Source organism: Bos indicus x Bos taurus, chromosome X, assembly GCF_003369695.1.
Source record: "Bos indicus x Bos taurus breed Angus x Brahman F1 hybrid chromosome X, Bos_hybrid_MaternalHap_v2.0, whole genome shotgun sequence".
Taxonomy (NCBI): Eukaryota; Metazoa; Chordata; class Mammalia; order Artiodactyla; family Bovidae; genus Bos; species Bos indicus x Bos taurus.
Window position 1 is genome coordinate 80,911,528 of NC_040105.1, and position 13,303 is coordinate 80,924,830.

The window sequence follows — 13,303 nt, forward strand, 5'->3', positions numbered from 1 at the left end:
GCCTGGAGGGCTACAGTCCTTGGGGTCGCAAAGAGTCTGACAGGACTGAGTGACTAGCACATATATACATACCAATTCAAACTTTAAAAAATACAAACAAGGCAAACAAAACAGATACTTGGGCCTCTAGATGGGCTTCCCTGATAGCTCAGCTAATAAAAAATCCGCCTGCAATGTGGAGACCCGGGTTCGATCCCTGGGTTGGGAAGATCCCCTGGAGAAGGGAATGGCTACCCACTTCAGTATTCTGGCCTGGAGAAGTCCATGGACTGTATAGTCCATGCAGTCACAAAGAGTTGAACACAACTGAGCGAATTTCATTTTCATTAAACTGAATTCATTATACTTTTTCAGAGTTGGATTTATGATGAAGTTTATTTACAGTTGTTTAGGGTTCTCAATGGGAATAAGTAGGTTTAGGCTGTAGCTACTAGAAGGCACTCTATGGGTGATATAAGGAATGCAATCATTGTTTCTGTACTGAGTTAAATTTTGCATCTTCTAGATAGATGGAATTATAACCTAAATAGTTTTGACATATTTCATATTCTTGCTTTTTAAAAAACCATGTAGCTATTAAAACCTGATCCTTTTTCTGACTTCCATGACTTTGTTAACTCTCACTAAGTGTTTAAAGTGTTGTCACTGCTTTTAATATACCATTTAGGTTTGTTGTAGCTTTTCTTCCAAGAAGCAAGCATCTTTTAATTTCATGGCCACTTTGCCAACAATCATATAGTCAAAGCTATGGTTTTTCCAGTAGTCATTTACAGATGTGAGAGTTGGACCATGAAGAAGGCTAAGCACCAAAGAATTGACACTTTCAAACTGTGGTGCTGGAGAAGACTCTTGAGAGTCCCTTGAACAGCCAGGAATATCAAACCAGTCAATCCTAAAGGAAATCAACTCTGAATATTCATTGGAAGGATTGATGCAGAAGCTGAAGCCCCAATAATTTAGCTACCTGATATGAAGAGCCCAACTTGTTGGAAAAGACTCTGATTCTGGGAAAGGTTGAGTACAGGAGGAGAAGGGGGCAACAGAGGATGAGTTAGTTGGATGGCATCATTGACTCAATGGACAGGAGTTTGAACAAATTCTGGGAAATAGTAAAGGGCAGGGAAACCTTGCAGCCCATGGGTTTACAAAGAGTTGGATATGACTTAGCAAAATATTTGGCATAAAGTGAATTCAATGGAGTCCAGATATTTGTACCAGTACCATATCAGCTGCTAGGCTCATATTTTGGCTGCAAGGAGATCCAACCAGTCCATTCTGAAGGAGATCAGCCCTGGGATTTCTTTGGAAGGAATGATGCTAAAGCTGAAACTCCAGTACTTTGGCCACCTCATGCAAAGGGAAAAGACTCTGATGCTGGGAGGGATTGGGGGCAAGAGGAGAAGGGAACGACAGAGGATGATATGGCTGGATGGCATCACTGACTCGATGGATGTGAGTCTGAGTGAACTCCGGGAGTTGGTGATGGACAGGGAGGCCTGGCGTACTGGGATTCATGGGGTTGCAAAGAGTCGGACACGACTGAGTGACTGAACTGCCTGGCTTTTATGAGATTTATCCCTATGTGTATTATGTTCTCAGAGGATTTTCATTCATTTTATTAAACATAACAATATTTTATGTCTGCTTTTATTTTTTAAATGTTTTAATTAAATTTTCTCTTTCATTTTTATATTTTATTTACTTTGAAATTTGATTTTTATTTTATATTAGAATATAGTTGATTTACAATGTTTTTAGTTTCAAGTGTACAGCAAAGTGATTCAGTTATACATATACATATATCTATTCTTTTTCAGTTTCTTTTCCCACATAGGTTATTAGAGAATATTGAGTAGTTTCCTGTGCTATACAGTAGGTCCTTATTGATTACCTATTTTGTATATAATAGTGTGTATATTTTAATCCAAGCTCCTAATTTACCCCACCACCACCTTTCCCCTTTAGTAACCATGTTTGTTTTTGAAGTCTATGAGACTGTTTCTGTTTTGTAAATAAGTTCGTTTGTGTCATTTTGTATATTTAAATATAAGTGATATCATATGATATTTTTATTTCTCTTTCTGATTTACTTCATTTGTATGATAATATCTAGCTCCATTCATGTTGCTGCAGATAGCATGATCTCATTTATTTTTATGGCTAAGTAGTATTCCATTTTGTATATGTACCACATCTACTTTATCCATTCATCTATCAATGGACATTTAGATTGCTTCCATGCCTTGGCTACTGTAAACAGTGCCACTATGAATACTGAGATGCATGTATCTTTCCTAGTTAGTTTTCTCCAGCTATATGCCCAGGAGTGGGATTGCTGGATCATATAGTAGTTTTATTTTTAGTTTTTTTAAGGAACCTCCGTACTGTTCTTTATAGTGGTTATACCAATTTATATTCCCACCAACAGTGTAGGAGGGCTCCTTTTACTTCACACCTGCTCCAGCATTATTTTTCTTTCTTTTTTTCCCACTGAAGTGAGATTGACTTACAGTGTTGCTCCAATCTCTGCTGTACAGCAAAATGACTCAGTTATATACATATATACATTCTTTTCCATTGTGGTTTATCACAGGATATTGAATATAGTTCCCTGTACTATACATTAAGAGCTTGCTGTTTATCCATTCTAAATGTAATAGTTAGCATCTACCAACCCCATTTCCAGCATTGATTGTTTGTAGACTTGTTGATGAAGGCCATTCTGACTGGTGTGAGGTGACACCTCATTGTAGTTTTGATTTGCATTTCTCTAATAATTACTGATGTTGAACATCTTTTCCTGTGCTTCTTGGCCACCTTGTAAATCTTCTTTTAAATCTGCTTTCTTCTAGTAAATTCTTCAGTACTGTATTTCAAAAAGCAGTACCATTCAGGATTATCAATATAAATCCCATGTTTTCCTAATAGGAATCTTATTCTTTGATTCACAATCCTATTGGTGAATCAACATAACCTAAATATATGAGTAAGAATTATTGCCTTATATCTGAAATTTTATATAGATTCCCACCAGACTGTAAGCTCTGTAAAATAATGGGCTGTGTCTACTTTCCTTACTATTGTACCCCTAGCACTTTTCATGGGATCTGGCACATAGTTGGTATTCAGTAAATGTTGTATGTTATTAAATTATTTTTTATTTATCTGGTATTTTAAAATAATTGAAAACTGAGCAACATACAACTAGAAGATATTGATAAACACAATTCTTACCACACTTCTTTTTATAGGTATGAGGGCTTGGACCATGTGTTAGAGTGTATTGATTACATCCAGGCTAAAGGAAAAAATATTGGATGCAGGTTTCCCTACTTGGAGTCATCAGACTATAAAGATTTCTACATCTGTGTTAATGGATCATCAGAATCCCAGTTAATCAGACCCAGCTATTTCATTTTTCAGCTTCAAAATATAGGTGAGGTAAACAACTTCAAAATGTTTCTAGTTTAGACCATTTACAACCGACCATGTGGAAGAGAAGAGGTAGATAAATAGATATCTACTGGAATGCAAAGCCAGAAAACTGGAGGCCAACAGAGTACAAGGAAGAACTAATTAAATATAAAAGTATGGAAGATAAGGAATTGAATGAGTATAAAGCATAGTTTTCATTTAGAATTCATAATTTGTTTCCCAGCTTCAGAGTTTGTCTTCTAGAAAGTATTTTTGTCTAGTGTTAATAATGGAATAATTATGGAATCACTCATTCCCAATGCTCAAAAGGCCCTGGGAATAGGTTGGATATTGTCTGAGTCTGTGTTCTCATTTCTAACAGTTATAAGAATGACAGGTTCTAGAGCCAGCCATAAATTTTGAATTTATTACATTCTAGCTATATGACTTTGGGTGAGTTACTCTTAATATGTTTCAATTTCCTTATCAGTAAAATGAAGATAATAGAGGACCACCTCATAGATTTATTGTGAGATATGAATAAGTTTATGATGGACCATTCCTGGTTTACTTCCTGACACATCATAAGCTCTAAATAAGAATTAGCTATTAATAAAAATAAAAATACTAGTAGTAATTTGTTGTGGTAGTTGTTTCTAATGCCATAAAATGGAAAAATGACTGTAATGATTTGGATCTTCTAGCTTTTCTCTTTACATATTTGTCAATATGTGGCTTAACAAAAAATCAGTTTCCCAAATAACCAAGTTTCTTCAACTGATCTTGGTTAGCAAGTGGCTTTGATTTTAATTCACATTGGGGCTTCCCTTATAGCTCAGTCAGTAAAGGATCTGCCTGCAGTGCAGGAGACCTGGGTTCGATCCCTGGGTTGGGAAGATCCCCTGGAGAAGGAAATGGCAACCCACTCCAGTATCCTTGCATGGAAATCTCATGGACAGAGGAGCCTGGTGGGCTGCAGTCCATGGGGTCTCAAAGAGTCAGACACAATTAAGCAACTAACGCTTATTTACTTACTTATAGAGAATAGTCTTGAACCACCTGATTTACCCTGGAGGCTTCAGTTAATAGGTGCCCCTAGCTTTTGATAAAGGCTACTGCTAAACTTCAATAACTTTCATGTTGAAACTGTTTCCTTTTGTTTTCAGTTAAACCTTTGCCACCAGACTACCTTAGTCTTACTATGAAGAATTCAGAAGTCAACCTGAAATGGAGCATTCCCAGAGGACCTATTCCAGCAAAATGTCTCATTTATGAAATTGAGTTCACAGAAGATGATACTGCCTGGGTGGTATGGAAATTTCATTTATTTGGGAAAATCATAAACACAGCCTTTTAAATAAAATAGTAAACATGAGAACCAAAGTCAGTTGCTATTCACATGAGGATGGAACATGACATGCACCTTAGTTTAACTTCCAGAAAATCAAACAATCTTGTGGACAACAGAAAGATGCTTGCAGTCTGAAAGTATAATCAGCTAATTATACCAACTTTAAAGCTACATAGGTCCTTAGAGATAATCTAGTCACTTGTTTCCAAATTGTTATATATTAATTTTATTCATTGGTTTCCAGCTTAGGGAGTGGTGGAAACAAGTGATGAAGACAAGTGGTGGAGACAATTGATTAGACTAGTTCTAATCAATTCACTTCATGTACAGATGAAAAAAACTGATTTATTCTACTTGAAAAAATAGATTTACAAGTCCCAAGGAAGTGAATTGACTTACAATAAAATTATGTACCTAGAACTAGAATCCAGATCTTATTCCCAGTCTACTTTAATTTACATTACATTATGCTAGCTCCCAAGAAAAGTTATAACAAATGAAAAGCTGTTGTTTTGGATGAGAAACACTCTTTGGCTCTTTTAAATGAAAAACTGAAGTAATCATGAAGTGATTTTCTTTTTTTCTTTTGAGAACATCCAGCTGTGTGTATTCTCATATCGGAAGGGGTGGTTTCATGTCAGGCCCTGAGCACTGTTATACTGGTCTTATGATTAAACAAAATAAGAATAAGGGAAAAAAGAAGCTTTGTGTGTATGAACTTTACAGTATCCATAGAAACAACCTTCGATGATGACTCTTTTTGCTAACTCAGTATATGTAGCATTTTCTAATTTATGGAATCTGGACAATTTGAAACTAATCCAAAATGGGAGTCATAAGCACCAAAACTACCTAGGAATTTTGCCCTGTCATATATTCCCTTTACTACCAGTAATCCATTATCACTACAGGAAAAATTTTAAGTATAAATAAGGAAGAAAGAATGAAAAGTAAAACACCATACAGCGATGGCCACTGTTAGGATTTTGGTATATACCTTTCTAGGCATTTGATGCATTTATTTCATGTAACAAAATTCACTTTATAAAAATGACAAATCAAATGGAGTATGGCTAGCTGCAGTTAGATAAAATAATGACATCTTATTTTTTTCTTGGCTTTCAGACTACCACAATTGAAAATGAAATATACATCACAAGAACATCAAATGAAAGTCTCCAATTATGCTTTTTAGTAAGAAGCAAAATGAATATTTATTGTGCAGATGATGGAATATGGAGTGAGTGGAGTGATGAACAGTGCTGGAAAGGTATGGGATAAAAGAACAGTAGAGTATTTCTAGCACTGTTTGAGGAAGAAGATGCCTTATTGGATGTCATAGGTCACTACAATTTAGTGACACAGGTTATCAATATCATAGGGTCAACCTTTCTTCACCATTTTTTTTAATTGAAGTATAGTTTCTTGAGATATAAGTTACAAGTGTACAATATAGTGATTCACAATTTAAAAGGCTTTACTCCATTTAAAGTTATTATAAAATATTGGCTATATTACTTATTTTTATAGATGTCTATAATATTAATTGAGCTGTATCTTTTCCACACTGCAAGGTTTAATAAATTCTGTTTGATTCTTTCTACTTTCATTTGACAAGCTAATTTTACCTGTTTTGCTTTGATTTTGCTAGTGGATTACCTTCCAATGGTAGTCTTAGCTCCAAAATTTGGTGGTGCTATTCTTGAGTTTCTTATATACTTACCAGATGTTAACCAAATCTGTATTAGTACCAACTGGAGTTGCAGTAGTACATTTACTCTGAAGTTTTACATACAAGCATATATGTATTTTATTAGACCCTTGGGTATATTATGTATCTTCTTTATATAGTTTTGAAAAATTATATGCTCATTATTCAAGATTTTTAAAGTCTATGCCTCTTCCCCATTGAAATTCAAATGAATCCATTTAAATGTTAGAAAGAGGGAACAATCATAAAATATGTTGATATAGTTATTGAAGAAAATATATTTTAAAAAGAACAGTAACTAAACTATTTGCTCTTTGCTAGCAAAATTAATTTTCTCTCAGTGAATTTTGTAATTATGAAAGTCCAAATGCTCTTGCTGCTGCTAAGTCTCTTCAGTCGTGTCCGACTCTGTTCAACCCCATAGACGGCGGCCCACCAGGCTCCCCCGTCCCTGGGATTCTCCAGGCAAGAACACTGGAGTGCGTTGCCATTTCCTTCTCCAAAGCATGAAAGTGAAAAGTGAAAGTGAAAGTGAATTAGCTCAGTCGTGTCCGACTCTTAGCGACCCCATGGACTGCAGCCTATCAGGCTCCTCCGTCCATGGGATTTTCCAGGCAAGAGTACTGGAGTGGGGTGCCATTGCCTTCTCCAAATGCTCTTGCAGATAGTCTATAAACAAAAGATAAATTAGCAAGCACTTCAACTGAACATAGATTTATAGGAAATCTAATGTTCTGTTTTAGCTAGTTTAAGTTGTTGTAGTTCAGAGTCTTGTTATAGTTCAGTTATCAACATTCTTGCTTTTCTTTCAGAAGAGAGAATGTGCTAGTTCTTTTGTGGGGAAGACTATTTTAATCAATATTTTCCTATGCTTTTGATTTTCAAGAGAACAGAAATCTTAAACAAGACACTTGTTTTCGAGTGTCTGGTACCATGCCTAATGAACATTTTTCTGAATAATATGTTATCACTAGTAAAATATACATTCTGTTTACTTCCAACACTGATTTAAAGTGACTTATGGTAAAAGATATATTTCAATTAAATATGTTTGGGATTGACATGTACACACTATATTTAAAATGAATAACCAATAAGGACCTATTATATAGCACAGGGATCTCTGCTGAATACTCTGTAATAACCTAAATGGGAAAAGAATTTGAAAAAGAATATATATATATATATAACTGAATTGTTTTGCTGTACACCTGAAGCTAATACAACATTGTTAACCAATAATATGGCAACATAAAATAAAGAATTAAAAAAAGAAAATAAACTTTCATGGAAGACAAAAATAGCAATATAAACAACATTGAGAAAGTGGCAAAATATTATTGTGCTTCACGGTATACTAGCTTTATCAATATAAATGTTAGTAATTATTTTAAATGGAAGGAAATCAGCTCAGCCTTGTTCTTTCTTGAAGGCATATAAACACATATACAGATACAAACATATAATGGCATTTTTATTGATCATTCATCTCCTTTTATGTTGTTCCATTATAATAGAATCTGTTTTTGTTATCTTGCTATTAGTATACTGATATCATTCTCTTTCATATATCAGATATTTGTTAAGCACCTACTACGTGTCAGAGTTTTTCAGGTACTGGAGGTACAGTGGTAAAAAAAAAAAATCTTTGTTCTCATTGAATTTATATTTTATTCCCAAGTTAAGTAGAGATAGACATAAGCAAAGAAGCCAAATATATCTTATAATCACTAAGGGCTATGGAGGAAAAACAGGCAGAGAGAGAGAAAGAACTCAATTAACTAAAGATACATGGAATCAGAAAGAACACTTACTTGTACTATGTTTATTTTTTTTTTTTTTTTCATTTTTGTCACTAATATAAAAAATCTGAGACTCTGGAACTGACACTGTGCCCTGAATTATATCTTGTTTCGATTCCTGGGTCGGGAAGATCCGCTAGAGAAGGGATAGGCTACCCACTCCAGTATTCTTGGGCTTCCCTTGTGGCTCAGCTGGTAAAGAATCCGTCTGCAATGCAGAAGACCTGGTTTGGGAAGATCCCCTGGAGAAGGGAAGGCTACCCACTCCAGTATTCTGCCCTGGAGAATTCCATGTATAGTCTATGGGACCACAAAGAGTCAGACAGGACTGAGTGACTTTCACTTTCATTAGTCAATGAGTGTTTAAAGAAGACATGGTGAATTTTTAGCCACATTCTCAAAATAACATCCTTTTATATATTTTACATATAATCTTTTTTAAAGTTGGAGTATAATTGATTTATGTTGTTTTTTTGTTTGTTTTTGTTTTTTAAACTTTTTGTATGTAATCTTAACCATGTTTTTGATGACAGATTTCTTTTGCCCTGATGGCTATCTCTTGGTAGAATCTTAATAAGTTTTAGATTAGAAACAAAGACTTTTGAGATGCATGTGGTCTTATTTCTTTTGCACATTTCTTATTGGATGTTTTAAGTTATAGAAAAATAGCACAGTAATCTTTTGAAAATGACTATCTTATTCAGGATTTACTCTGAAACTTCACAAAAGAAGCCTATTTCTTGCTGTTAATTTTGCATGCCAGAAGCTCATATCATTAGTCATTTCTCTGGATTATATCCTTGCAATTCTTAACTGGGCCTATGAATTTGGTAATTTTCTAATAGAAAATAAGATCCTAAATGAATAAGACACCAAGAAAAAGTGGGGCTGGAGATAGTTTTGAGTATAGGTATAGGCCTAAGATTCAAAATGTTCCATAGTATTTCAAAAATGTGGGAGATACTGGTTTTGGAAGGATAAACCTTGTATACATTTTCAATTTGTCTAGTGATTGCTCATTTCTTGCTATGCAGTGAAAGTGTCAGTTACTCAGTTGTGTCCAACTCTTTGTGACCCCATGGACTGTAGCCCACCAGGCTCCTCTGTCCATAGAATTCTTTAGGCAAGAATACTGAAGTGGGTTGCCATTTCCTTCTCCAGAGGATCTTCCCAACCCAGGTATCAAACATGGCTCTCCCTCATTGCAGGCAGACACTTTACCAACTGAGCCACCAGGGAAGCCCTTGCTATGCAGAAGAACCATTAAAATTTCATCCCTAAAAAAAAAAAAAAAAAAGGAATGATAAGAAAAAGCTCATTTCTTTAGTCTCCAGAATGTGAGACAATTTCAAAAACATGACTTTTAAAGACTAGCTCCATTATTTGCACTGAGACTTATTGAAGACCAACTTTCACTCACTACTGCATTGTATGATATAAACATTTGACTTATTGCGAGTTAAGAGATACATATGGTGTGTTTATCTAATCCCTCTGTTAATATTTTACCACTGTGTTTTTGTAAAAAATTCACAAGAACAAATTTGAAACAAAATCATGTAAGAAAATATGAATGGGGGGAGGAAATTCCCTGGTGGTCTAATGGCTAAGACACTGTGCTTTCAATGCAGGGGGACCTAGGTTCTAACTCTGGTCAGGTAGCTAGATCCCACATGCCTCAACTTAGAGTTTTAATGCCGAAACTAAAGATCTTGTATGCCGCAACTAAGATCCGGCACAGCCAAATAAATAAATAAATATTTTTAAAAGAAAATAGAATGGGGCTTTAGGTAGTTATTTCTCTAAGCAAAATGAAGAGCTGTCACAATCCAGTAAAGTAGTTGTTCTATAAAAAAAAAAGTGCACGAATTAAAGGAATGCCATACTCAAACATCACACTGGGAGATATGGCAGAAGTTGCCAAGTTTAACTCAGTTCTTCTCCATTTACAAGTTTATTTATAAAATAATTCCATTTTCAAAATAATTGTACACATCTAACCCTTTCCCTTTTTTTTTTTTGTGATTTTAATCCTAGGTGACATATGGAAGGAAATCTTACTATTTTTCTTGGTACCGTTTGTTCTTGTCTCATTATTTGTTTTGATAGTTACTTGTACACTTTTATATAAGCAAAGAAATTTATTGAAAATGGTAAGTTGTATAGCATTACCATGTTTAGTCTGAGGTAATAGATAAAAAAATATTTTGCTTTAGAACTGATGAACCTACATTTTATAACCACCTGTACACTGTGAATGTACAATGATGTTGTGTAGACTATGATGATGTCTTAAGAATGAACAGTAATTTAAAAAATTAACCCTAAAAAGCTACATTTTGGGGTGAACTTGCTTTTGATGATGTATAAGAATAATGCTTTAGAACATGAAACGCTACCTTTAGATTAAGGAAAACATGAGAATTACAGGAGAAAAGCAGGATGGGGAAAAGGAAAGACTGACTTAAAATGTACACAGCTTGATATATATTACTAGTGTGCCACAGGTGAAAGATCGCAAAAATTTTAAAAATCTTGGTGCATAACCTCCGAGAGCTCACACTCCAGTTCTGCTAGCTGTACAGTAGAATCTATACAAAAACATAACCTGCATTATGAGCTGATTATAACCTGCATTATGAGCTGATTTTAGCTATTTGAGTTATACAGATAATGCTATAGGTTGACCACTGTATCTTTGGTGAGCTTTAAGAAGGAAATGTGATTAGAGGAAAAATACCATAATGCCAAGTCTTTTAAAGATAAAAGAAATGTGAATGTACATGAAATGTTTTGCTTTATTCCCTGCTGAATGCTTTTTTTCTATTTCTCTGAGTTATTAATCTAAGTCAAATAGTTTGTGTTATTAATGACTGTTAATAATGGAGCTCTTTCTTAATTTCAGGTTTTTCATACTGAAAAAAGAAGCCCTTTCTAATCAAGATTCACTCTGTTGACTCAATAAATCCCAGTCGTATGGCCAAATGTTAGATATGAGTCTTATCAAACTGAATTTTTTCCTAAATGTTGAATAAATTTTATTTTGACAACATTGTTGTCTTTAAATAGGTGTTTGATTATTAAAATCCTCAATTAGTAGGGAATTTTATGGATTCTATTAACAGATTTTTTTTTCTTATTAAGACACAAAGTTCAGAGACTTCCTTGGCAGTCAAGTGGTTATGACTCTGCTCTTCCACTGCAGGGTTCTAAATTCCACTGGTCAGGGAACTAAGATCCCTCACGCTGGGTGGTGAGGTCAAAAACAAAAACAAAGTTCAACCAATTAAATTTAAGATCTAATTACCTTTATTAGGTGATTCATGAATCAGACTGCATCCTACCTAGCAACTAGAAGGGTACTCTGAGGGGTTGTACAAAACAGAAGATTTTTATAGGAAGAAGGATAGGGCAAGGAAGCTATTAGCAAAAGAAAAAAGGATTGTTTTTAGGCCAACACATCTTTTTTGAGGGGGGAAGGGAAAGCAAGGGGTTTTAGCAGGCAGATTGCCTCTTCTTCTCTGAGGGGATATAGAGAGCCCATGTAGCAGGTGACCTCATTGGTGCTGACCAGAAAATTCCAGACTGGTTGATTAAGATTACATTTCTGGTGAAGGTCAAAACTGCAATTAGGTTAGTTGTTTAATCTACATTTGCTATCATGGGCTTTAGCACAAGTTGTGCCATTTTGGGCCTGTGGTTTTCTCTTTAACATTTCCTCAATCCAAGATGAGAGTGCTACATATAGAAAAATCTAGGGATGGGTCAGAATATAATCTGTGATGTATTTGTAAAACAATGTGATTTTGAGAATGGCACTGAGTCATAGAGATATTGTCAAATATGGAATATGAGATCCTAATTTTTTTATTAATTGCACTTGGAATGAAAGTATTCACCATGAATGAGGTTGTTTGGCTTTAAAATAAGATGTGGAGAGGATTAATAAGAAGCAAGAAATTTTAAATACATTCATAGTCTAAATGTGTGCTTCCCATTTCATGAAAAGGTGGGAAGCATGCAGTGCTTCAGGTCAGTTCAGTTCAGGCACTCAGTCATGTCTTACTGTGACCCTAGGGAAGGCAGCATGCCAGGCTTCCCTGTCCATCAGCAACTCCCTGAGCTTGATCAGACTCATGTCCATTGAGTTGGTGATGCCATACAATCATTTCCTCCTCTGTGATCCCCTTCTCCTCATGCCTTCAATCTTTCCTAGCATCAGGGTCTTTTCCAATGAGTCATTTCTTTGCATCCAGTGACCAAAGTCTTGGAGCTTCAGCATTAGTCCTTCCAATGAATATTCAAGATTGATTTCCTTTAGGATGGACTGGTTGGAACTCCTTGCTGTCCAAGGGACTCTCAAGTGTCTTCTCCAACACCACAGTGCAAAAGCATCAATTCTTTGGCACTCAGCTTTCTTTATGATCCAACTCTGACATCCTTACATGACTACTGAAAAAACCATAGCTTTGACTAGATGGATCTTTGTCAGCAAAGTAATGTTTCTGCTTTTTAATATGCTGTCTAGGTTGGTCATAGCTTTTATTCCAAGGAGCAAGTGTCTTAATTTCATGACTGCAGTCACCATCTGCAGTGATTTTGGAGCCCCCAAAAATAAAGTCTGACACTATTTCCACTGTTTCCCCATCTATTTGCCATGAAGTGATGGGACCAGATGCCATGATCTTAGTTTTCTGAATGTTGAGTTTTAAGCCAACTTTTTCACTCTCTTCTTTCACTTTCATCAAAAGGCTCTTTAGTTCTTTTTCACTTTCTGCCATAAGGGTAGTGTCATCTGCCTATCTGAGGTCATTGATACTTCTCCTGGCAATCTTGATTCCAGCTTGTGCTTCATTGAATCTGGCATTTCACATGATGTACTCTGTATATAGGTTAAATAAGCAAGGTGACAATATACAGCCTTGATGTACTCCTTTCCAAATTTTGAACCAGTCCCTCGTTCCATGTCCAGTTCTAACTGTTACTTCTTGACCTGCATACAGATTTCTCAGGAGGCATGTCAGG

At 35.3% G+C, this 13,303-nt stretch overlaps 1 protein-coding gene across 3 annotated transcripts in view; it reads left to right on the forward strand.

Annotated features, from left to right (window-relative positions):
• IL13RA2 (interleukin 13 receptor subunit alpha 2) overlaps positions 1 to 11,344 on the forward strand; it is an 83,485-nt gene extending 72,141 nt beyond the window's left edge. Inside the window, exons 6-10 of one of the 3 annotated variants that reach the window (XM_027534808.1) lie at positions 3,252 to 3,436; positions 4,581 to 4,723; positions 5,891 to 6,035; positions 10,316 to 10,350; positions 11,184 to 11,344. In XM_027534808.1, coding sequence (XP_027390609.1) covers positions 3,252 to 3,436; positions 4,581 to 4,723; positions 5,891 to 6,035; positions 10,316 to 10,350; positions 11,184 to 11,216 — 541 coding nt within the window. In that variant the 3' untranslated portion in view covers positions 11,217 to 11,344. Of the gene's footprint in view, positions 1 to 3,251; positions 3,437 to 4,580; positions 4,724 to 5,890; positions 6,036 to 10,315; positions 10,432 to 11,183 lie in introns of all 3 variants that reach the window. The other 2 variants (XM_027534807.1, XM_027534809.1) reach the window with 2 other exon arrangements.
• The last annotated feature ends 1,959 nt before the right edge of the window (positions 11,345 to 13,303 follow it).